At 41.7% G+C, this 27,104-nt stretch overlaps 1 protein-coding gene across 1 annotated transcript in view; it reads left to right on the forward strand.

The window, feature by feature from the left end:
- The window catches only part of St8sia6 (ST8 alpha-N-acetyl-neuraminide alpha-2,8-sialyltransferase 6), a 146,103-nt gene that overhangs the window by 57,066 nt on the left and 61,933 nt on the right, over positions 1 to 27,104 (forward strand). Inside the window, exon 3 of the mRNA XM_050144720.1 lies at positions 8,347 to 8,439. Coding sequence (XP_050000677.1) covers positions 8,347 to 8,439 — 93 coding nt within the window. The remainder of the gene's footprint in view (positions 1 to 8,346; positions 8,440 to 27,104) is intronic.

The following is a 27,104-nucleotide window of genomic DNA, read 5'->3' on the forward strand; positions in this document are numbered from 1 at the left end:
ATGTTTACTGATAAATTGGGCGTGCAGCTTCCTGCCTGGACCGGGTACTCCGCTGGAACCTTGGTTTCGTGAGTCTGGTTTTGTCATTAAACTTGTTCAAATACCTATTATCATTGGTCTCCATTAATCCAACCGCCACAGTCAGTGAAGACCCCCTTCTCAGGTGACTCTAGGCTGTGCCAAGTTGGCAGTTAAAGCTGACTAAGACAATGGACAATGAGTTTGAGGAGATACTGAGTATACTCAGCAAGAATGTGGGGTGCAGAATCGCCTGGCTGAGCAAGGTTATTGCTAGAGTTGGGCTCTTAAGGGCATGTCCTGTAGTAGGAGCTCCTTGAGCAGAGTTCAGGATAAGGCATAACAGAGTTTGATCAAAAAGAGAACCCTGTAACCCCATAAACTCAGAAGAAATTTAGGAAGGATGGGAATGTGATGCTCAGTGAAAAAGTGCTCCCTTGAAGGAGTGGAGTAGTGGGGTAGCTGAGCACACAGTATCATTTGGTGGCAAGAGAAGGCCAGTTGGGGCTCTGTCTCCCCTATTATTTGGCGATTTCATTTAGATTGCCTTTATATAGGTATATACTTTAGGAAGCTTCTATTGAATTAGGTTTTCATACCATGACTCAAATGGCCCTTGATTCTTAGCTGTCTCTCCCTGTGTTCTCTCCACTTTCCTTCTCTTCCCTTCCCCTCAGTTACAGCCTCCCTTTCCTCTTCCATCCATAGCTCTCTATTCTATTTCCCTTTCCTATGGAGGTGCATCACTCCCTCCCCAGTCCCTTACTCTATGACTAACTTCTGTGGTTCTATGGATTGTAGTTTGGTCATTGTTGACAACATCCACAGCGTATAAGTGAATATGTACCATATTTGTCTTTCTGGATCTGGATTACCTCAGTTAGAGTGGTTTTTTTTTTTCTAGTTCCATCCATTTACCTGTGAATTTCATGATTTCATTTTTCAAATGGCTGAGTCATATTCCATTGTATACTGAGTTTTCTTTATTCATTCTTATGTTGAGAGACATCTAGGTTGTTTCCAATTTCTGACTATTATGAATAGAACAGCCTTGAACATGGTTGAACAAGTAAGTGTCTCTGTGACAGGATGTAGGGACCTTTGGGTATATGCCCAAGAGAGGTATGCCTGCATCTTGATGTATATTTATTCCCATCTTCCTGAGGAACCACCACACTGATTTCTACAGTGACTATGTAAGTTTGCACTTCCACCATTAATAGGTGAGTGTTCCCCTTACTCCATGTCCTACCAGCACGAGTTGTCATTTGTTTTATTGATCTTGGCCATTCCAACAACTGTAAGATGAAATCTCAAAGTAATTTTTTTTCTTCAGACTATTAGATTCTTGTTTTGTTTTGCTTTGTTTTTCTGAGACAGGGTTTCTCTGTGTAGCCCTGGCTGTCCTGGAACTTGCTTTCTATACCAGGCTGGCCCCAAACTCACTGAGATACACCTCTCTGCCTCCTAAATTAAAAAACTCATTCAGTTCAAAATAGTCTGGATTTGCAATTCCCTATTGACTTAGGATATTGAACACTTCTTTAAGTGTCTTTCAGCCATTTGAGTATCCTCTATGGAGAATTCTCAGTTAAATCTATACTCCAATGTTTAATTGGGTTATTTGTTTTCTTGATTTTTTTGATAAAATTTTAAATCTTTATGTATTTTGGATATTAACTCTCAGCTGATGTGTAGTTGTTAAAAATCTTTTCCCATTCTGTGGACTGCTGTTTGGTTCAAATGTCGGCCTTAAAGGAGCAGGGAAATGTGCTTTGTAGGGCTGAGCACTGAGTTGCTCCTTATGCTCAGCATCTTAAACAACCACTAGTCTATGCATTCACCACCGCTATTGCCGAGTGAAGCTTCCTGGATTAAGGCAGAGAGTGGCATATGTTTATGGGCGTAAACGTATATGGTTCGAAGACAGTTATTAAGTTAGTTAGTAATAGTGTGTTATCCCCTGCATAGCGTGGGGCTTATGATATCTCCAGCCCTAGGTTGTCACCAGATGTATAGTTTTAGGCATGATTTCCTCCCATGGATCTTGTTCCAAATCCAATAAAAGAGTGGTTGGCTGCTCCCATAACTGTGGTACTACTATTTTGGCTAGCAGATTGATATTACGGTTCATAGAGTCCATAGTTGTGTAAGTGTATGGATGGTTTTTCTCTCCGTGTGACCATGAAAGTTAGCCAACAGGTTCAGTAGTAAGTTTGCTGTGTTTAGATCCCACAATTCTGAATTATCTTGGCCTGATCCTCTGGGAGCTCTTTGAGATCTCTAAGATATAGACATCATGCAAACTAACTTTTATCTATAAATATGCAAATTATCTTACCCCTTTCTAAATAGCTTTACCTCCACACATTCATCTCAATATTCTTGATTTATAAATATGTTGGTACTATGAACGCTTCCTTTAACTAGGTCCCTTATGAGCAAAGTAAAATCTTTCATGTGTATAATTTTGTATATGCACAATAGTTCAGAATTTATAATTTTGAAAATGGTCTTTCCATAATGGGAATGTTCGAGATTACATCTTGATATCTGATTTACTAGTCAAGGGGTGGCTAATTAATCTTCATTGATGGCAAATGGAAACAGATAAGAGCCAAGTAAACAGAGATGATCTGCAGAATATTTTACAATTTAAGTTGCCAGCAGTGTTCATGTTTAAAAGAATCATTTTCTATCTACGTTGTCATTTTAAAAGCAGTCCCCATATTTTGAATTAAATGCACAGATTCATGGTTTCTTGAAATTAATGTGATTATGGAAACTAGCTGGCTCCCATGCTGCAGTGTCAGATGGTGTGTGTGCATTTACTCAGTTGCTCCCCCCCCCCCCGCTCCCGGCAGATGACTTGCTTCAAGGCACCAATGCTATGGCTTTTTTTCACTGTATCCTCTCAAGTGTCACCCATGTGTAGACTCCACAAATAACTGGTGAATGACTGAGAAAAGAGAAAGATCAGGATCTGCCCTTCTTCTTTGTGGGCACTGAACCTCAATTTGATCTGGTTTTGAGTATGGGCGTTTCAGAAGCAGTATTCATCAACACACATATAAGGTTGATATACAAGCCAGGACACTTCTTTGTTAGTGGAGAGTAACCGACCACACAGTGTGCTGGGCGCTTGCTATGTTGGCTTTTCTGGAGGAACAGAACTGATGGAGTGAAAACTTGTTATAAAGATTTATCCGGTTGGCTTATACCAAAGGGACCAGTTAGTCCAACAGTGGTTGTGAGATGGAGAATCTGGGAACCTGGTAGCTGCTCAGCCCACAACTCTGAGCCTCAGCAGTCTCTGGCTGGAGCTGGAGACCTTAAGAATTCCTGGAAGGCTCCTGTTTTCAGAAAAAGATGGCTTCTAATGTAAGCCAGACATGGCGGTGACAGTGGCAACAGAAGGTTAGAAGCACTGACCAGCAAGATGTAAGCACATAGAACTATTTCTTCCTTGAAGCTCTTTTTAGCTAGGATTTCTGGAAAGCTCTGCCTGATCTGGGGGAGGGTCTACTCCATTCATTTCACCCTTCCTACAAACACCCCCACAGACGGCCTAGGGGCTTGTCTCTTAGTTGATTCTAGTTCCTATCAAGTTGAAAGCCAAGATTAATCATCACAACTGCCCTTCTCCTAACAGAAACCTACATGGGGGTAGGGGAGCATACCATAAGAAATTTGCTTGATGATCTGAGACTCTAACTCGAAGGCTTAGAGGAAGGAACCAGGTCCTACCTGGCCTGAGTCCTAGTGGCCAGCCAGCCTGTTAGACCCCTCCACATAGGGTTTTCTGTGAGTGATCTGCATGCTGTCCTGTCTTATCACTCTTGGGTGAAGAAAGAATATTAGAAATGTTTAACTAAAATATTCATTCCTTGAGCTTTCTGTTTTTAGAAACCATTTTCCGACTATTATTAATGCATCCATTCCTCCGAGAAAGCAAAATTGATCAGACTTTAAGCTTTATGTTGTGGCACCCATTATGTTGCCATAAATAGAGCGTAGCTGTACTTGGTGTTCCGGAGAGCCTTACATGCAGATTGTTCCTTGGGATATTTTCCTTGGCTGGGGTAATGATTGCATGATTACAGGTCACAACTCAGAAGGTGACATTAATTCTGTGATGTAGAGGTCTTGGTGGATACCGAGTACCAACAGCAGTGTTCTGCAGATTTGTGGAACATCGTTCCCTTGAGAGATATTCTCTGCATTATCAGACTTGTACTGTTTATTGCTTGGCCAAAGCTAGTGCCTTACCCCAGCTTCTTGCTTCTCTGGTGAAATCCCACCAGGTGGTTTTATAAAATGGTCACTTTCAACTCAAGGATGACTTATAAAAACAGATGTTTCACAAAAGCCCACCATCTATAGAGGTAACAGTGATAGGAGAAAAGCTTCATTTTGTCTCTTCTCCCCTAAGTCTTGTTAAAGAGTTTTTCCTCCTGGACACTGAAGCGCTGACAATGTGCTTAGAGGCTTGTTTGCTGGCACAAAACAAACAAATTCTATTATTAAGTAATAAAGGCAGACAGAATTCATGGTATAAGACTTGCAGGGAATGGAGAGAAAGAGAAATTTGTATCATTTAGTGTTCAGTAAACTGTCATTAAACTCATAGTCAAAGGCCAGCCAGCTAGACGGCTGATGTTTTGGAAATCCCACTAAGGAGTGGTCTACATGTCCCAAGGGGAAAGATTTGGAGCGGAGAAGTGGCATGATGAGATCAAATGCACATGTGAGACAGCCCACTGTGGAGCAATGAGAATAGGTGAAGGAAAGGAAGCCTGTGCCGAGGTTTAGGGAGTGCAGGCAGGTGGCAAAGGCGGGAGACCCACAGGCAGTGTCCAGAACAGCACCTGTAGCCGAGTGCCTGTCATGACCTTAAAGTCATATCGGAAAATGGATGCAGACAGTGCCAAGACATACAGAGCAGCCCAGGAAAGACGCTGCGAAAAGGTTCTGACTGTGGGTGGAACCGGATCCTGCTGCCGATTGGGAAGCAGAAGAGAGGCGCCGAGGTCTCCTTTGACTTAGTGATGCTTTCTAAGAGCCAGGCAGCGAATTTATAAACAGAGAAGATGGATAGCGGTGGCTTGCCATTAGAATAGGCAATAAAGTGAGGGGGACGGCAAAGTGAGTTATTTTGCTTTTGATTTTGAGACAGTAGTGACTTGATCATGGCAATGGCAGATAGCGAGAGAGCGAAGATGCTTTCAGAAGAATTAGCAGGGAAGGACCCGATCTCAGAGGCGACGCAGTGGGATGGGCGGCAGGTGCATTGTCATTATCTTGGAGAGGAGGTCTTTCTTTCAGACGGAAGGTCAGGACTGACAGCTATGGATTAATCACACCCAGCAGCACCGTGTCCTCTGAAACGGGCAGCATGATTGAGTGCCATGTGGGAAGGGCAGTGAATGGTCAGGACAGTAGGAGATCTGAATGTGTAGAGTGATCCCTGAGGGAACTGGGGTTTGAAATAGAATTGTTAAAGCCTAGCAAATTGGACACTATGGATTTATCAAGTCACCAGTCCTATGGGCCTCAGGTCAAGGGGTATCTCTGATTGGCGCTTTATTTCTTCAGTCACTTCTTTTGCAAGCTGTGGGGGGCTGTCAGCGGAGGAAGGAATGAAGGGTGCTGGCGAGACGTGACAGATGTGATAAATGCTGCAGACGCACAGAGACAGGTGAGCAGGGCTGGTCGTCTTGCAGAGGAACACTGGCAAGGAGGACCGTTGTAGTCATCTCTGCTTGTTGGTCTGGGAAGCATTAAAATCTAAATTAGTCTCCACGTTGTAGCACATCTCCAGGGAGAGAATCACTGTGCTACCCAGGATGTGTCTCTCTGGTGGTGGATGGGGGACTGTGGCAGGGATGCTTGCTGTGAAATTTGGTCATGAATATATGGAGCCCATAATTTTCTGTTTGAAATAATTTGGTAAGAAATTTACATCAGAAAATTACAGCGAACTGGAATTAAACAGCAATATTAAGCAATATTAAGAACTCAGAGGGGACAGAAACAGAAATCATACTTGGAGCTTGCAGAGTCTACCCTTGGGGTTTAGGGTGGTTCAGACAGCGCCTGGAAGTCCTCTGAATCCTGTTCCTCCTTTCTCTTTCTTCCCCAGTGACTCAGACCACACTGAACTAGTGCCAGGTGGATATCTCCTTATTTGGCTCTTCAAATGAGATTCAGATAGCAGACTGTGGTGCCATTTGCTTCTGTGGCTTGCCATAGCCGAGACTGTTTTCACCCCCACCCCTATTGATACCAGTTTTTTTGGGTGGACTATTCTGACCAGATCTTGCTGGGGAAGGGGAGATGGGGGAGGCTTATACATCCTCCCCCTTGACCCATGGCAACCTCTGGTTTTACCAGCTGCTCTGACTCAGAGCCTTTGGAGTTTCCTACTTTTTATCTTGATTGCTCCCTTTCTCTGTTCCTTTTGACTTATCAGAAAGTTGCCCGCCATTCAGATGTTAAGGAGGGCTCACCATCACAGCCACTCTGGGCTGCATGCTAACCTCTAAGATAGTATCTGTCTGCCAGCTATGAGTTTTCTCACCTCAGAGCTTACAAGGTTTTTGGTTTCTTCTTTTGGAGTGTCTTAGAAAGGTAGAGGAAAAGAAAGAAACTAAAGGTTTTGAATGAAAAAAAAGGGACAGAGAGACACAAAAGGCAAAGGAAACTAGAAGGCCCCTGTCCTCTGGGGATTGAGTGACTCCCTGCAGACAGAGGGATCTGTAGCCCCTCTGGTGATGAAATACTGACTGGCCTGAAAACAGATTTCAATGATGATTTTAGAGCAAGAACACACAGTTATCTGATAGCTTCTGTGTTTTCATAATACCCTGTTTAATCCCTTTAGCTACTTTATTGGGGAGAATTAAGAAAGAAAAACTCTCAGACTGAAGGCTGAGGTCAGAGTGAAGCCCAGAAGGCAAGGTCAGCTCCACTAACTCCAAGGACCTCACTCACTTCTCCAGACTCCATTCTCACGCTGTGTCTGATACTCTCAACTGATTTGCATACAGTCTGCCTGGTTTGTAGCTGGGCAAAGCTAGTTTTGTTTATTAAGAAAGAAGTTCTCCAGTACAAGGAAAGGTGTGTGAGACAGTTCTGTTGGCATCTGGTTGTCACTGGTCCACAATTGAGCATTACAAAGCCATCATAATTCAAAGCACCACTGACTGGGTAATTCACTTCATTAGCGGTGCTGCCTGAATAAAACACACAAAAAACTAGAGATAACCAAATGCTTAGGAGCGCGATAATACATTCGAATACTGCAGGAAGTGCTGTTAGGGAAAGAGTGTGGGGGAAAGGAAGTGGTGGGGGAAGGAAGGTCAGACAACTTGGGGGAATCAGTTCTCCCCCTCCACCACGTATTCCAAGAACTGAAATCAGGTCACCAGGCTTGGAGCCATCTTGCTGGCCCAGGTAACCCATACCCAGTACTCTTAGAAAGCACCTCCGAGAAATATTGTGGAGTTAGTCATGAACTTTCTTGTGTATCTCTTTACCTTCATGTCCCTTCTCCCTTGCCTCTCATATCCAGGGAATAAAGAAATGCAGTCTGTCCTGTCTTTGTCTAAATCTTAAGTCTGTTTGCTTGGCTCCTCTCTGGTGGACCCAGACACAGTGTGTCTCCACTGAACACCATATCCATGACCCTCACTGTGTCTAAGAGTCAGTTAGTTTAACATGCCTGTGTCCATGAGACTGTTTTTATTTCTGAGAGTCATTTAATCAGCATGCATGTGTCTATGAGGCTTGTCACGTGCAAGAGTCTGTTTCCTTAGTCTTTGTGCTGTGCTTGTGGTTTGTTTATGTTCCACTGCTGATTTCTCTGAGTTCATAGAAGTAAGCATGTGGGGCTTGGTACAAGAATCAGAGGCCGGTTCCACCTGAGTTCTTTATGGAGAAAACATTAATTTCCTGTGTCTCTGGGCTTCTTACCCAAGACGGTTATTAACAAAATATAGGCTATTTACATATGGTGATTAAACCACTCAGCATCTTCTTCATTATGAAGACTAACCTGGAAATACAAAAGAAGAGAAAGAAATGAAAATGCAATGCCTTTAACACGACTTCTTTTCATTTTGACTTTATTATGTAGCTTGTAAAAATTTAGACCCACCAAAGGCAAAAACATCAATTTCCTTTTCCAGGGAGAAATTCAATAATGGAATGAATAAAGATCAGACTTCATTTTGATATACACCTTATCAATTAAATCTGATTTTTGTTAATAATCTTACATTCTTTCATTTTAAATCAATCTTTTTTTCATTCTCTTTCACAAAACAGCACGTATCTGCAGCATGAGACGACACCCCAAGTAACAGAGAAATGCAAAACTCTGCAACATGACTTGAAGTCTTTATCTAACAAGACGAAACGGTAAGTTCCACTCTTCCCATCCAATTTCAAGTAAGTGTTTTGAATTCAAAGCGTTCCGAAGCATATTTGAAATCATTTGCAAAATAAGGCTGTGCTCATTGCAGGGTTGTTGGCTCTGAGACTGTTGCCCTGTTGAGGAGGATGGGGGAAGGACAGACAGTACAGAGAAAGACTGTCCCCTGTGCCCTGGCTGTAGGACTCAGTTTATCTGCCCTGGAGCCACATTTATTATACACTATGTATTCTAGCTGGAATTTAAAGCCTGCACACACTTCCGAATTTGATGTGTGGCTGAAGCTTTATCCAGGGAAAAATGCTCACTTGAACAAAATTTTGCTTACAACATCAAGGTAATGGTTTACCTCTGGCCTCAGAGGGGTTCACCCATCACTTACTGACTGGAGCTTACAATCTCCAATTTCCAATAATCTACTACACCCTCTCCTTCAAACTAGGGCAAAGGCAAGCCAAGATCTCTGCACTTGATGCACGGAAGAGGCATTGGTAGCCTGAGAGTCTGGTCATGCTTGAGTCATAGCTGGGAAGACTAACCATGCTGGAGTGAGGTCCTGCACGTGAAGTTTGGAGCTGTGCTGTGCTTGTAATTACCCTTAAAGAGGCTGGGCATATAACTCAAGTGTAGGGGCTTGTTTAACACACACAGAGTCCTAGGTTCAACCCCAGTACTGCCCAAAAAAAGAAAGAAGTGTGTGTGGGTAGGGGAATCATGGGAGGAAGTGTTCTAAATTTCATTTTGCTATGTGCTCGGCTGACAAGGGGCAGGGGAGTGTAACAGGTAAGAGATGGAGCCGATTTCTTCCCAGGAGTGTGTTCCAGGGAGACTGACCCAGGGTCCTTCCTTTCCAGGGAGACTGACTCAGCGTCTGTCTTCATCTTTCCTCCCATTCTTTTGTTAATGTGCCCTCTTGCTTTTCAATTATAACAATGGTGCTGGGGAAGGAAGGAATTGAGCAGGTAATCCATGTTCTCTCTTCCCTGAGTGTGTGGGAGGCTGGCCCGAGAAGAGAAGCCAAGGTAGGTGGCCTGGCCCAGTCTACTTGACAACTGCACCTTGGGACAAGCCAGTTTAGGACTTTTATTTAATGCATCGAGCTCCCCAGCAGGCTGCTTCCTGAGTAAGGTAGAGCTGAGTGTTACCCATGATCCAGGAGCAAGGCCCCTTGGAGAACGCAATGCAAGCTGGGCACTTGGGTATGACAGGGAGATGTCTCACAATGGCGCCTGCTGTGTGAAGACTCTCGTGCCCTCACATAGAGTTCTCATTGACTGTTCTAGAGCAGGTCCACGAAGGGAAGGCAGGACCAACACGGCAACACTTGATGTTCCATGCCTCTTTTTGTTGTGTCTGAGTCTCCTGACTACCACGATCCTTGAAATTACTAAAAAGCATAACCATGTTAGGCCTCTGAGTTGATCCGTTTGGACAGCCTAATTCTGTACAAGGGATGGACTATTAGGGATGTACCTTCTTTTTCTTCAGACACAGATGATGAGCACTAAGCTTGCTGGAGAAATAGCCCGTGCTGTGTGACCTCTCTGCCACAGCCAATACTCTGCTCACACTTGTAGCGCATAAGTGCTCTCCAGCTTTTGGCCATCTTTGTTCAGAAAGTTGGACCTACACAGTCTTCGCCAGCAGGCTCCGGGATCTTTTACTGTTTGCTTATTTGTTGGATTTGAACATATGGGAACACACATAAGGGATCAAGAAGAGGGAACAAGGGAAAGGAGTGTTCTCCATGCAATACCATAATGCTTAATTCCAGGTTTCCAGGTGAACTATAACACAGCATTGGCAAAAAGGATGAGCATGGCTTTAAAACCTCTCTCTCTCTCTCTCTCTCTCTCTCTCTCTCTCTCTCTCTCTCTCTCTCTCTCTCTCTCTCTCTCTCTCTCTCCTTTCTTTCTCCTTTCTCATCCCTCCCCTCTTTCTGTGTGTGTCTCTCTCTCCCTTCCTCTCCCTCCTTCCCTCCTCATTGCCCTCTCCCTTCAACTCAGTACTTTGTTAACAGTTCCTGTAATCTGACCTCACCCTTAAGAAAAGTTCTTTCTATAAAACTTTAAATTACACAGTTTGTCTTCCCTATGGGTCCTTCAGTGGCTCTGGTTTACCGTAGATGGATTGGAACACCTGTGCCAAGACTTCTCACCCCGTCCAGCCCACTCACTGAGCTCAGACTGGCTCACGCATTGTAGATGGTACTTCACCTCTGTTTCCATCCTGTCGGACCTGCTGTGTTGTAGTTTGGCCTGGGGATGTTACAAGGCTTTGGTTTGCATTTCCAGAGAGACTCTCAATTCTAAGCCCTTTGCGGTTCCCTTCACATGTCAGACACATGATGCTAAGAAAGAAGAAAACTACGAGAAGAAAACATTGCCCTTTGTTCCAGCATGCCCCGTAGCAATCTCTGTAGCCTTCCCTCAAATACAAGTCAGCAGACACCCCTTGCCTCTGAGAGACTTTCTCACTGATCTTGTCCAGTTTTGCTATTTGAAGTCCCCAGGGGAAGGATGATTTGTACCTACACCTCCTGGGAAAGTACTGAGTCAGCAGGGAGATGTTCACTAATGTTGATCTGAGGTGGGGGCACGGACGATCTGGGTAGGTAGCGCTGAGCAGTCAGCTACAGCAGGCTAATGAGAATGACCCGGCACATGCTCTCCTGTGCGTATCCTCGCTCTCGCCCTGTTGTCTGGGGCTTGATGGCAAGCCCTTTCCTAACTGCTCTTCTAGGCTTCGCCTCCCTCCCACTACACACACAGTTTCAGCTAGCCCATATAATGAGCCTGTGCTAGGATTCTGTGCAGCAAAGGTCTCGGGAGCAGACACAAATGGCCCACTGCTCGTAAAGTGTTATTCTTGCACACGGGAGACTAATTTCTTTTTCGGTTGTATTGTCTTTTGTCAGGAATTGTACATTCTACAACCAGGGGACAATTAGGAAACTTGCAGGGGACAATTGGGAAAGCAACTCAGTGTATGGTGATAAAAAAAGCAATTTCATTTTCTTAGAAATAATTATTTAGCCCTATTTTTGTCATGGTCTGTTAAAGACTTAGAATTTTCTTTTTCATTGGGCAATTTGTTCCTTTCAGGGTGCTAAAATAGGGTTTAAGAGACAGAGTTACAGTGGGAGAAGAAAAAAACACTCCTTTTTTTCTGCGTAGTGTTGATTACATTTTTGAATAAAAGAATTAAGCAGTAGAATTAGTATAATCAGTAGAATGAGTCTTATGCACGGCAGTCTGTGTGTGTGTGTGTGTTATGGACTTATGAGTGAGGTTGTATGGACATGTGCATGCATTCACATACATATGCATGGAGGTCAGAGGCGGGTGTCCAGTGTCTTGTCAGTCACTCTCCAGTCCCAGTCTGAGACAAGGTCTCTCATTGAGCCTGAAGCTCATCACTTTGCTAGTCAGTTTGGCTGACTATGTGCTTCGGGGATACGTCTAGCTCCTCCTCTCCCTGTGACTGGGGTTCAGGCATACAACACCTCTCCTGATTTTTAGGAGGATTCTGGGGCTAAGCACATGTGGCCTTCATGCTTGCACAGAAGGCACCTTGCCTACATCCCCAGCCCCAAGATGCTTTATTCTCTGTTTAAAACCACGATCTCCAAGGTGAGCAGGGCCTTGTTTTGAGTTTGGCCTCTCATGCCTGTATATAAATTAATTGCTTCTTCAGCATTTATGGAATAAGTAATTTATTAAGTCTGCAAATTAATTTATTAAATCTGCAAAAATATTTCCTGTAAAATATAATCTGTAAATATTAAAAGTTAATCATTCAGTACAGAAGGTTTAACTCTTTGGATGCCAAGTTTCCTTAATGTGGCTCCTTCCATTGCTTTGGGCTTTTGCCTTTTTGGAATTGATTTTCTAACTGATCCCTTGCCCCTGACTGTCTCCTGGTTTCTCCAATATGATCTTTTATACTGGGTTTTTTACAAATTGGAAATATTAAACTGTATTTAAAGTATAATCTTACCATTGTTAGTTTTCCCATTTCGCAAGATGGCAAACTTATTATTTATATATTTTTGCTTGTATGTCTAGAAAAATGCGTGTCTGGCTATCCAAGCTGTCTGGTGTAGACTTCATTGCCTCAGACAAATGAAGGCATTTATCTCAGAGCAGTTGCTTCAAAGGCGCTGACCTAGGTAGAGTCTTAATTGTCCCTCTCTTGGTTCTTTTGACTCTGTTGTTATTAGTCAGATTTTCTTTGCTGTAACCAATACCAAAGACAAATCAACTTAAGAGGAGAAAAGGAACTCTGGGGTCACAGTTTTAGATGCTCTTGTACATGATTAGACAGATAAAAAGCATTTATGCCTCTGGTGGGAAGGCAGCATGTTTTGGCAGAACAAAGCTGTTTACCATCTGGCTGGAATGCAAAGTCAAAGAGAATCCCACAATTCTCTTCAAATGCTCACCTCCAGAAACTGTAAACTTACTACCAGATTCCAAATAGAAGGTTCTGTCATTCTCAAGTGTGCCAAACTGGGGACTGAGCCGTTCATGTATGAGTTTGTGAGATGTTTAACATCCAAATGTAGCAAGTTTTGAACTTTCTCTTCTTTGTGGGTTCAGGAATCCCTCAACAAATTATAGTTATGTTTATTTAGTTCCCATTGTTTGCCAAGAATAATGGGCAACTCTAGTGAAATCTCACAGAACTCAATGTCTTAATATGAAATTCTTTCACCTACTCACAGTGTTCAATCTTCCTTCCTGATGAGGGAGCGCCCATGGGAGTCTTCACACTCAATATTGACCCGGTGATTCTGATAGTCACCTCTTACAGGAAATGCCCTGGAAAGAGAAAGGAAAATCCTGTGCTCTGCATAGCTTATAGGAGACTCCAATTCTACTCACATTCTACTGACTGATTTGACTCAGTACACTGTGAATGGGTTTGATGTGAGGTAGGTGTTCAGGATATAGTGTCTGTATGGGCAGCTGCTTGCAGCAAACATTTGGTTCTATGTACAAGGAGAATACTGCCACAGAGGTCAACCTGGCATCTCTACTCCATGTGTTTCCAGTAGCTTTGCCATTCTGATAATCCTAGAAATTATAGGCCTTGTCTTAGTTCGGGTCTCTATTGCTTCAATGAAATACCATGACCGAAAACAAGTTGGGGACAAAGGGACTTATTTTGCTTACATTTTCCTATCACAGTTCATCATTGAAGGAAGTCAGGAGAGAAACTCAAACAGGGCAGGAACCAGGAGGCAGGAGCTGATGCAGAAGCCATGGAGAGGTGCCACTTCCTGGCTGGCTCAACATGGTTTGCATAGCCTACTTCCTTATAGAAGCAAAGACCACCAGCCCAGGGATGTCACTACCCACAGTGGGCTGGGCCCTCCTCTATCAATCACTAATTAAGAAAATGACCTATTGCAGAATCCTGTGAGGGTATTCTCTTAGTTGAGATTTGATCCTCTCAGATGACTTTAGCTTGTATCAAGCCGACATAAGCTACCCAGCACAGTCCTTCTATGGTGTCTCTTCAAACAAAAAGATACCATTCTTTTAAGCAACAACTTAGGCTGGGGATGTAGCTTATTGATAGAATGCTTCTCTCTCATGTACAAGAGGCTCTGGGTTTGCTTATAGTACAGCACATAAAATTGTGAGTAATGGTTAGAATCTTGGGACATGGGTGGTAGGAATAAGAGAAGCCAAAGTCAAGATTCCCCTCAGCTCTATAGGAAATCTGAGGCCAGCCTGGGCTAGAGACCCTGTCTCAAAAATAAATAAATAAATAAACAAATAAATAAATAAATGGAAAAAAGCAATCTGGACAGATGATTAAGTGGCTAAAAGCCCTGTCTGCTCATGCAGAAGGCCCTGGTTCCATCCCCCAGAACCACACAATGACTCACAAATGTTTGCAATTCCGGCCCAGGGGATCCAACACCAGATGAACCCCAAGGGTACACAGACATACATACAGGCAAAATACTCAGATACACAAATCATAAAATAAAAGAATTTAAAAGCAATGTAAAAGTGTAAAAAAGAACCTTGCACATCTTTTGAATCTTTGAGCATTTTATGCAGCCTCTCTAGTGAGAGGATTAGTGGTCATGCTCAGAAGTAAGCGTCAGCCACTGCCTCGTAACTTTCCACAAAACCATCAAAGCATGAAAGACCCACTTTGTATTCAGACAGTCTCCTGGAGTAAGGTACAATGCTCAGAATTATGATTCAGAATTTCTGTCTGGCACGGCGAGGCTGTGACTTGACCATAGACTATCTAGTCAGTATATATGTTACTCTTGTATGCCACTCCGTTTTCAATTACAGTAGAATTTTCTGAAGGATATCTCCTTCGTGGGACAGCATAAAGGTGCTTGTTAAGGGGGTTGCATAGCAGGGTGAGATGTGAAGTGGATTGAAGACTGGCCCTAAAACTTTGTCATTCTTTATTACCCTGGAGAGAACAACATGACCTGAATTACTGTGTGAAAGGAGATGGTGTAAATTACAGCAGATCGGCCAGAGTGTGAGCATTTCACTTGACAGCCTGCTAACAAAGCAAGGATTCCGAAATCTCAACTTGTCTGGTGGAATATGCAAGATCTTCTAAAATGATAAATGACTTGTATCCCTTCATCTTTAAATCCACAATGCCTTGGTTGCGTTTGAAGGTGACATACACAATTTTGTCTCTCTGTTCTCCTCCGACCTTTTAAACTAGCCCTCTCTGGTTAGCTTTTAAGGACCCCCAAATCTGGCATGCCTTCTTGTCACTGGTGAAGAAAATTAAGTCAGAAAACAGCAAGCGAAGACCAAAAAGCCTATCAACAAACAGAAAATAAGATTTGTAGCTTAAGAGACTGGAGAGATGGCTCAGTGGATACGAGTGCTTGCTGATCTTTTAGAAGACACAAATGTGGTTCCCTGTGCCCATCTGAAGCAGTTTACAACAGCCCGATACTCCAGCTACAGAGGATCTAATGTCCTCTTTGGCTTCTGCAGGCACCTGCACACATGTGAAATATACACAAAAAAGAATCCTTATCTTACATTTCTCCTAGAGACAAAGCAAGGACTGCTCCTGCTGGTACCACCATTTAAGTTAGGAGGCATGTGAGCTGGTATTAAAGTCTGTGACAACTCCACATTTTCAACAAAACGTATTTTTCCAACCCTATTGAAAGGGTGTTTAATGAGGCCCTGCACCTCAACAAGCACAAGAAAGTGAACAGTCACGACTGGAGAGCTTGAAGGAATAATTTCTTAAGTTCTTCTAACCAATATGCAATGTTTTGTTTTAGTACATTTGTTTATCTTTTGAAGAAATCTGATTCCCTAAGGTTAAAAAGAAGGAAAGAATGGGACTATGATCTAGGAAGAATGAAAATAAGTTTCCCCCTGTTGTAAGGAAGGCCGCTTGTTCATGCCGGCCACCCAGAACTGAAATCATCACACAGAAACTATATTAATTAAAACACTGCTCGGCCCATTAGTTCTAGCCTCTTATTGGCTAACACTCACATCTTGATTTAACCCATTTCTATTAATCTGTATATCACCACGAGTTTGTGGCCTACCAGGAAAGATTTGGCATATCTGTCTCTGGTGGCTCCATGGTGTCTCTCTGACTCTGCTTTCTTTTTCCAAGAATTCAGTTCTGTCTTTTCCACCTACCTAAGTTCAGGCCAAGGCTGTTTCTTTATTCGTTAACCAATATAAGCAACACATAGAAAGAAGGACCTCCTACACCATTCCCCTTTTCTTTTTTTATATTTCTTTTTTTTCTTTCTTTATTTTTTTTTTAGTTGTTGAAAAAAAAATTCCACCTACTCCCCATTTCCCATTTCCCTCCCCTGGACTGGCTGTAGCTCAGAGGTTACTTCGAGAGCTCATCTGCATGAAACCTACCATCCCCTTTTCTGTTTAAACAAAAAGGAAGGCTTTAACTTTACCATAGTAAAATTACATAAAACAAAACAGTTATCAAGCAAGAATTACATTTACAATATTTATATCTACTTTATCTTTTATTATAACTAAGGAAAACTATAACTATCTATCTATTCTTCAACTCCATCAAAGACTCCAGAAGGTTCTACTATTACCTAAGTAAACAGGAAGTACATTGTAAGCAACTTCCAAAACTCTAGAATTGACAGAGACATCTCTCTGCCTGAACAGTCACCCAAAGTTTTTCTGTACTGTTGGGGCATCCATCTTCAGCCTACAGGCCCATAGTCTCCAGCACACTTTTCCACGAAGCATCCATCTTCAGCCTACAGGCCCATAGTATCCAGCACACTTTTCCACAGCATACAGAGGGGAAATCCCACATCATCACTGCAATCCCAGATCCTTTAATCAATACTCAGTCATAGTTACTTGCCGTCATTCACAGTGAAAACTGTATTATTATTTTTTTGTTGTTGTTGTTTTTTTTTTTTTTTTTTTTTGAGACAGGGTTTCTCTGTGGTTTTGGAGCCTGTCCTGGAACTAGCTCTGTAGACCAGGCTGGTCTCGAACTCACAGAGATCCGCCTGCCTCTGCCTCCTGAGTGCTGGGATTAAAGGCGTGTGCCACCACCGCCTGGCAAACTGTATTATTTTAAATGTTTGCTTCAAATGAAATGGAAAAAAATTATAAGGTTAATTATGTGTTCACATCAGTCATATGAAAAAAGGTTTTAGTGGGAAGATTATGACAATAGAAAGCATTACATGTAATGTCACTCTTAGTAATAATTAATCTACTTCTAATTTTAGAATAGCTACAAAGTAAACAAATGTTAGTTTTCAAAATCTCCCTCTGAATCACTTATATACTACTTATGATAGTCAGAAATCCAATATAGTTCTGAAGGTCATCTTAGTGGCAATTGCCATTCCATAAAACCAGTAGGCCAGTGCAAGATGGGATGGGTGACTTTCCAGACTGTGACCTCTGCCTTGCATGGGTTGTGGATGTGACAGAGATCAACTGTTATGCCCATGAAGTCTTAGTTTGGTCTTCATGACAAGTACCTGCCACCTACTGTCGAGCGCTCATATCATCTTGTCAGCTGTGTGAGGGAGATGCTTCGATGTCATGAATCTACAGCGTCAAACAATGTCTTGAGGTTGCAACCAAGTGAGAGATGATACATAGTCACTCAGCTAAGCAGCTCAAAATTCCTGACCTGTGCAATCATAGATGCTTATTATTTTAAGAGACTAAGCTTTGTATTAATTGACCACATACTCATAGGCAACTGATTCATTTCTCAGTTTCTCAGTGCTTTACATCATTATATTTTCATCACAATGCCAATAGTTGTTATGATCCTGGTCACCAACAGTGATAACCACAACTTTCTCTTTTGTGGCTCCGTGATGTTGTAGCTATCTTAAGTACTTCCAATCATTATCCAGAGTAGGTTTTATTGTTGTAACCCCCACACATGACAAATGAGCTCCAAGTGCTTCTTTGGCTTGTAGAGCATCAGATAGTTATCATGGCTGAGCCAGGATTCATTTTTTAGATTCTACTTTTAACATCTCTATGATACAACTTATTGTGAGAACAGGATCGTAGCTCACAAATTTTGACAGAGAAAGTCATTTGATTTTATAATGTGAAGCTACTCAGAAGAATTCATCTCGAAATGCTAGTCATCCATTTCCTCTTTCATACTTATTTTCCTTAAGCTTTTCTAATGTAACTACATTGACATAGTATTATTACCTTGCATGAGCTACTTCAGTTGCAACTTGGGTGATCAAGTGTCCTCTCTTGATTAGAGCATGGTTGGTGGCTAATTGTCATTGTTCAGAATTAATATTTTGAAACTCTATGTTCGAGTCATATATTACATTATAATTTCAAAGACATATAGCAAATAATATGTTTTTATGACAGCACAAGGAGAGATGCCTTCAGTCTGTACCCTGGTGATATGCCTTAGATTGACACGGGAGCTTTCTCAAAGAACATGGGCTTGAGACTTCCTGAGTAAGGAGCATGTCTGTAAAGACATTCTTTTTAACAGTAGTACTAGGTTTTTAACCTAGAGTATAGACTGAGCTACATCCACTGCTCATGACATTTTTTTCAGCTCACAGTATGTTGGGACAGTCAATTATTTAAACATATTTGTGACACATTGGTTTTCCTTCTTGTTTTTCAATACTTATTTCTCCTCATTTTCTCTCATTTTTGACATGGAGTGTGTCCTGGGCTAGGTGTGGTGGCTCATGTCTTTTAAGCTCAGCATTCAGGAGGCAGATGCAGGCAATCCTATGAGTTTGAGGCCAGCTTGGTTTATATGCAGAGATCCAAGCAAGTTAGAGCTACATAGTGAGACTGTCTCAAAAACAAAACAAGATAAGCAACCAATCAAAAACTACCATCACTAACATCACCAATAACAACCAGCCAATCAACAAACCAACCAACCATACAACCAAACAAACAAAAAACCAAAACCCAGCATGTCCTCCACTGATCTGGACCTCCTCATGAACGCCATTCTCTGGTCATTGTCCCCCGCCCATCTCATTTCTAGCTTGTCTATCCTGGAACTGTCTCAGGCTTCTAACTTTGGAATTATCTTCAGTTCTTCTCTTTTCATAAAAGTACATTCAACCTTCCATTAAGCTTTAGGGACCACCATCACATAACATCCAGAGGCCAGAGACTTCCTACCACCATGCCCACTATGGTCTGAGTCTCTTTCGTCTTTCTTAATTATTCTCTCTTTCACCTCTTTTCTCCTTTAGAGATTCATAACAATTACAACAGATAAATATTATTTTTGCTAGTCAGATTAGATACATTTGCTTTTAACATATTCCACTTTCACTTAAATAAAAGTCAGAGTTTTATATAGGATGCAAGAACCTTTTTTACAAAACTTTTTATATATAAAAATATATACATGATATATTTATAAATATACACAATATTTTCATATACATACATAATGTACCAGTTAAGCAGAACAAAGTCATAGCATGCTAAGAAATTGACTGGGCATAATCAGCTAATAATTAACACAATATGTCGTTATGTTTTTAACACTAATAGTTTTATGTAATAATAATGTCACAAAAAGGGGAATAGATCCATTTAGGAAGAATGTTTCTTTACATCATTGTAATAAGTAGGAGGCTGATTTTTTTTGTTAAGATTGTAAAATTGATAAAAGTCACTGGAATTTTCCAGAGGATTAGACAAATGCCCTCAAGGCAAGAAAGATGTAAATGAGTCATGCATGTACCACAAAAGCCTCACAAAACACACAGCAAACAAGTAAAATAGCAGCTGCAAACATAACTATATAAACAGTGCCATTCCATCTGAATAGAGCAGAGATTGTCAAACTGTGATTAAAAGACATGACACAATCTTCTATTGTCTACAAAAGACAGACATTGGACTCAAAGATAAAACAGACTGAGATTAACAAATGATGTCATCCAAACAGTGACCACATGAGAACTGGAATAGCTTTAATGTTATCAGAAAAACGTGACATTTTTGGAGACAAGATTTCCCAATGTAGCCCAGGATAGCCACAAACTAGTAATCTGCCTGCTCCAGCCATCTGACTGTTATGTTCACAACCATTTTCACTGCAAAACAGTCTTTTAAAACAAGATAGTAGCCAGAGTGTGGTGGCACATGCCCAGCACTCAGGAGACAGAGGTAGGTGGATCTCTGTGGGTTTGAGGCCAGTCTGGTCTAGCAAGTTCCAGGACAGCTAGGGCTATTACACAGAGAAGCCCTGTCTTGAAAAACCAGCACAAAGAAACAAACAGACAGTCAAACAAAACAAAAAAGCAAAATAGTGTTAATAAATAAAGACAAAGATTTTCTGATGACTGAAAGACCGGTGTCTCAGGACTGTGTAATAACTATAAATGTGTATCCAATAGAAGAGCACTGCGGTATGAAAAGCAAAGATTAGGTTTATAGTCCTAAATTGAGAGCTTGCTTAGTACAGTGAGGTTCTAAATTGATCCTTAGAATTAAAAAATATGACAAAAAATAAAAGTAATTCAACTACAGTAATTGGAGCTGGGCATGGTGGCTCATGCCTATAATATCAGCACTTTTATGACTGAGGCAGATGAGTTTCTTTGAGTTTGAAGCCAGCCTGGGTTAGATAATGAGTTCGAGGACCCTAAGCTGAAGAATGAGACCCTGTCTCAGAACTGTGCCTCTCCCACCTGCCGGTACAAACTCTAATACTCCACTCTCAGTGGTGGATGAACTGAAGAGGTACAAGAAATGCTTGCTCAAAGAACACTATCGATCCGTTGGATTGAACAAGTACCTCTGAATACCCGACTACAACAGTATATACCTCCTCAAGACAGCAAACAGTGTCTAGGATAGTGTATGTGCTGGCTCATTAAAAAGTCAGCAGGTTTAAAATAGGAATAATACCAAGTGCATTAGCTAATCATAGTGGATTGAGACTCAAAATCAATAGCAGAAAAATGATTTTGGAAATTCACAAATATGTGAAAATTAAGCAACACTTTCCTTGCATAATATGCCCAGGAAGAAATCAATACAGGAATAAACCACATTTGATATAAATGAAAACAAAGACAATAACCCAAATTTATAAAAAGCAACAGATGATAGGCAAGGTAGAGGATTTCTCTTTGGTAGTAATAAAAGCATTGTAAAACTATAACACTGTTGAATATCTATGTGAATATAATAAAAACATTGACTGGTACAGTTGCCTGAGTGAATCACATATGCAAATTATATTTCAATAAAGTAGTTAACGTTTAAGTTTTCCTATGCTTACTGTTTTAGGGTTTTATTGCTGTGAAGAGACACCATGACCATGGAAACTCGTATAAAGGAAAACATTTAATTGGGGCTGGCTTACAGTTCAGAGGTTTAGTCCACTATCTTCATGGTGGGAAGCATGGCAGCATGCAAGCAGACATGGTGCTGGAGAGGTAGCTGAGAGTTCTACATCCAGGTCCTCAGGAAGCAGGAGGAGAGAGTGACATTGGGTCTAGCATGGACATTTGAGACCCCCCAAATCCCACTCCCTCATGATGCAGTTCCTTTAAGAAGGCTACATCTGTTCTAACAAGGACACACCTGCACTAATGTCACTCCCTAGGAGACTTCGAGGTCACTTTCTTTCAGACCTCCATACCTATATCCACCTGGGGATTTGAGGTAACATGGTTTCTGGTTGTAGATCTGGGACAAGGCCTGAGGTTCCGCACTTCCAACAGCCTGTGCTATGTGATGCAGGATTGCTAGCTGGAGTGAGACTTGAATGAGGCCCATGACATCAGAGTTATTCTTCCTTCTGACCTTATCTACTAACTCTTTGGTAATGTCACCCTGTCTTGGTCCTTGACTGTTCCTGCTCACCTTTCCTTCTTCTTGCCCTGAAGGTACTCCTCATACCTGCTCCTCATACATGCACAGCCTAGCTACCTCCTTCAAGTCTCCGCTCAACCCTTCCTTTTTACTTTAAGAGATTTCCTAGCCACCGTACAGAAATTACCACCCTTTCCTACTCCCCCCGCAATTATCTTGTTTGTTTGCTATCCATTCCTTAATGCATAGAACAACTTAAACACGATATTAATCCACGTGCTAATGAGATTTACTGTGGTGTCCACTCCTATTACAACACAAACATTCACGAGAGCATGGATTTTTTTTTTATTTTTAGCTTGCTGTTTTATTGATGTTTAGAATAGTGACTAATACAGAGCAAGTGCCCAGAAAATATTTATCAAATAAATATTTGAAAATAAAAGAATAAGTACTATAGGTGAACATAGTAAATGAATGGTACAAGGCATACAGGAGGGAAGGGCCCCCTCTGCAGGTGTGAATCAGATGAATGTGAAGGCAAAGGGTTAACAGTCACTCGCACATGGCCCAAAAATCTGCCCCTCCAGCTGCTCTGGCTCCTTGACTGTTGTAACGCACTCATCCTGTATGATGCTACTCAAGGGATAAGAAATACTATATTATCGGTTCTCTCATACTGTTTGCAATATATAAGATATTTCTGCAATTTGACACTGACCTGCTGGTTTCATCTCTGAATATCCACTTATATGTCTGTAAATTCATTTCCATAAGATTCAAAAGTAGGTCATCATTTTTACTTCCAAAACCTCATATTTTAAGAGTGAACGTGAATATCTTAAACAAGATGCTCTTTCTTGGCTTATTTCTTCTTTGTATCCTGTTGATGTATTTGCATGCTGCAGATATTTGTGCAGAAGGAACTTTCCAGATACTGGGTTACATTTTGTTTTCCTCTGTGAGGTTCTGATTTATTTTTACATTGTACCAAAAGATTCCACTGAAGCAAAATCCAGCTATTCCCAGATAATGCTAAGAAATAGGCTTGCATTTCTCTTATGTTGTTCTCACTGTCCATCCGTGGCTGGTCTCTGTGTTTTAACTTCTATGGTGTTCCTGGAGTTAGTTAGGATGGATTGCCTTTAGTTGGGAGTCTCTAATTAGGGTCATCCAGGGAATAACTGACAAGAAGGGTAGAACGTAGGAGAACTTCTAGAATCTTGGTCTCTCTTTGGGTGGGTGGGGGCACAACTACATTTTCCATCATGGGCCACAGTAAGTGGCCCTGTGCTGGTTAGACTTTTTTGTCCCCTTGACACAGCTCAGGTCATCTGGAAAAATGTCACCATCAAACTGACTCATAGGCTACCCTGCGGTGCATTTTCTTGATGATTGATTTGACTGATGTGGGAAGACCCAGGCCGTTATGGACAGTGTCGCCCAGGCAGATTGTCCAGGGGTGCTACAGGGAAGAAGGCTGAGTAAGCTACAGAGAACAAGCCAGTAGGCAGCATTCCCCCAGGGCTTTTGCTTCTGCCTCCAGGTTCCTGCCTTGATTCCTGCCCTGACTTTGCTTCATGACAGACTATAAACTGGAAGATGAAGTAAGCCCCTTCCTCCGCATGGTGTTTATCACAAACTAAAACCGGCCCTCTTCACCTGCCACTGTCTTTCTAGGGACCCAATAGATGTCAAGTGGTAACCGCTTCTCCTCGTCTACCTCTTCACTAGCCCTACTGTGCGTCACCAATTAGTACAGCCCTTATCACAACTTCCCATCTGGCTGGGATCTGGAATATTCCCTCCCAGTTTACTTAGGTTAGTCACAGCTTGTAGAATTTCCTCCCATCTATCTTCATAGTAAGTAAAAATACCCCCAAGTTGTAATTTCCTGGGACAGAGAAATCATCCATTCATTTTAAAAAAAAAATCAATGTCGGACATTTTCAAATAATGTGCTATAGTACCCTCGAGACTTCACCTGGGTTGTGGACAAGTACACTGGTATTTTTAGGAGTTAATTCTCTGAAGCTGTTCAGTAATGTTTATTTAACCTGTCAGAAAGCCATTAAAAGTTATGGAGAGAATAAAAGTTTGAGATACCCCCCTTCCATGCTGGCTGACAATACCCACAGCATTCGAATTGGAAGTTAGATTATACAGAGTTGAAAAGCAATGTGAGTCGAAGTCTTCTGTTGTGGATAAAAGTAGCTGAAATAACAGTGTTATTGTGTGGCTCCACTCACACAGTGGCCACATGCTTCTTGTCATTTCGTTTCCATGGTTTTAAAAGAGTCTTTCCCAGTAAAAATGATTTTATGAGAGGACTAAATATCTCTCCACACTGCATTACCTTATAGGATGTAGTTATGCACTTATTTATTTATGTTTGTGTGTACGTGTTTGTATGCATGTGTCTGGACATGTTCATATAGGGGCCAGAAGTCACAATTAGGTATTTTTCTCAATCACCCGCTACCTTATTCTTTGAGGCAGAGTCTCTCGCTGATGCTGGTACTTACTGATGCAGCTAGACAGGCGTCCTCCTATTTCTACCTCCACAGCACTAGAACTGTGATGTGTGCTGCCGTGCCTGCTTTTTATATGGGTTCTGGGGATCAAACACAGGTCCTCACGCTTTGGAAGCAAGCAATTTTCATACTAGTCATCTTTCTGGCCCCAAAGGTCTTATTCATGAAGAGATGAGCTCTGCTAATGGCTACAATGATGGTGAGTCACACAGCATCACACAGAGGCTAACATGGTAGGAACTAACTATCCCTACACACTCCAGTGGGCATGGTAGGTTGGCATTCCACCTGAAGAGACACTATGAGAAATTAAATGAGTATCACAGATGGGCAAATGGAACTAATAAATGAATATCCCCAGGATAACTTCAAGGTACCTAATAAGTGTCCAATAAATACTTAATACTTCAATTAATTACTCATATATTAAACATTTTAAAGCCCAGTTTTATCTTAATTGACATAAAGCAAGTCACAGCATGTGGTGCTTCATCTTCAAAAAAAATTTATTGAAAAACCAAGACATTTAATGATATTTATTTAATATCATTTACTATGTTATTTATAATGTATCTCATTTTTGAGTATTATTAATGATGACTTAAGTAGATAGTATTTATTCTACTGAAATAACTTGCTACATTATTTAGAGTGATTTATTGTGTGTGTTGGGACCAGAAAATGTTTCTGATGAGATTAATTTTCAGTTTCATTATAGAAATAGATGAGATGCGACATGATATATTAGCAAGAGGACTGGAATGTAAATCAAAAGCGCTCAATTCTTAGTCCATCCTCTTACAATGCAATATTGAGGAAGCTGTTAGCCTCTGCCGACATTTTAGCATTTTAGCTTTAATCTTTGTAAAAACAGAAGCCACAGTGTTGCTTGTCAAGACTTTAGGGTAGCATTTGGACCTTGTAAACCGAAAGCCCACTCCAAAGTCATAGTTTCATGGAGCTGCTTTATCAGCAAAGTGAGATAGAGTATGAATGGCATCTTCCAATTTAACAGCGGATGTGCATCCCTAAACTAAATGTTCTGACTCCTGTCTTAGGGTTCTATTGCTGTGAAGAGACACCATGACCATGGCAACTCTGAGAAAGTATTTAGTTGGGGCTGACTTACAGTGCAGAGCTTTATTCCATTATCATGATGGTGGGACATGGTGGTGTGTGTGCAGATACAGTGCTGGAGAGGTGGCTGAGAGTGCCACATCCCGATCCTCAGGCAGCAGGAAGAGACAGTGACGGCAGCTCTGGCTTGAGCATTTGAAACCTCAAAACCCAACCCTAGTGACACGCTCCCTCTAACCATTCATGTTTCTGTCACAGATCTATTTTAGTAGTGAATGGCAAATTTAATGTTTACAAACTAAACTTGGTATGGAGGCAAGAATGATTTAAAAATGGTTTAAATCATTTAATAATGATTTGAAAAGATTGAGTTTTTAGTAAAAGCCAAGTAAATATATGTTCAACTCAAGAGAATTCACACCAGATCTTAGTGAACACGAAATCATTTTTAATATCTCAGGGTAACGATTGCCATTTGGATCCTGTAAGGTAGTTTTGTGTGAGTCTTTGAGCCACTCTGAGTCAGTTTTGTTGATGTAGCCACACCTGTATTCCTTGGCATGGCTCTGGAATTACTATGGAGAGCGGATGTTGTTGAGTTAGGCTAACATCACACAGCTGTGAGGAAGTGTAGGCATCACAGTGAACTTTGGCACAAGGAGCAGAAGACAACTCTTTTTTTTTTTTTTTTTGCCAAATTTGCCAACTCCTGCGGTGTGAATGGTCCCACATTGGCCAATTTCAAGCCACCAGTGGTTTATCAAACTGTTCACAACAGTCCTGGAAGTTAAACAGCCGGGCGGGCTATCATATGCGCTGGCTCCAGCTAGCGAGAGAACATGAAGGAAGGAAGGGAAGAGAGGCTGCCCACATCCACCCTACACCAATAATGAGGGTCAAGAAAGATTATGTACTCGCAAGTTCAAATGTCAACCAAACTGATGTAGGAGGCATGAGCTGAATGAGAAATGTCCCTGACAGACTTCTGTGTTTAAACATTTGGTTCCTGGATGGTGGCATTGTTGGCGGAAGTTTTGAAGCCTGTGGGACAGGGAGCCTGGTCAGCAAAGGTCGGTACCTCTAAGAAGGCTTTAGGGGCGAAAGTTTGGCTTTCTTCCTCTGTCTTCTCTGCTTCTGGGTTCACTGAGAGCTGAGGAAGTGGCTCTACCTCATGTTTCTGCCACTCTGAATGCTATTACATCCTCTGAAGCACAATGGACTCTCTGAAACGATGAGCCCAAGTGGTTCCTCTTTTAAGTGGTTTTGGCCAGGTATTTCATCACATTGAAAAGGAGTGTACTGTATTTGCTAGTTGCTAGAGGTTAAATCTTTCCTGCACAGCTGCAGAAATCATTCCTCCATTTCCTGTGTGAAGAATCGAGTAAATTCTATAATGGCTGCTAGGAATTCCAAAAGGAAGCTAAATTCAGTCACATATGAATGACTTACGGATTGAACAAGTCGGTGGAAGTCGTTACTGGGGGCGTTATTAAGTACAAGACATATGTTGAAATAGGAGCGGCAGGGCTGCGTCCCCGGCACCCGGCCGCCCGCATGGCTAGTTTATACCCAGAAATAATTACACGGAAACTGTATTCTTTCAAACACTGCCTGGCCCGGCTAGTTCCAGTTTCTTATTGGCTAGCTCTTACATATTGTTCTAACCCATTTCTAATATTCTGTGTAGCCCATGAGCTGGCTTACCAG

Source organism: Alexandromys fortis, unplaced genomic scaffold, assembly GCF_014885135.2.
Source record: "Alexandromys fortis isolate MF-2015 unplaced genomic scaffold, M_Fortis_MF-2015_v1.1 scaffold_52, whole genome shotgun sequence".
Classification (NCBI taxonomy): domain Eukaryota; kingdom Metazoa; phylum Chordata; class Mammalia; order Rodentia; family Cricetidae; genus Alexandromys; species Alexandromys fortis.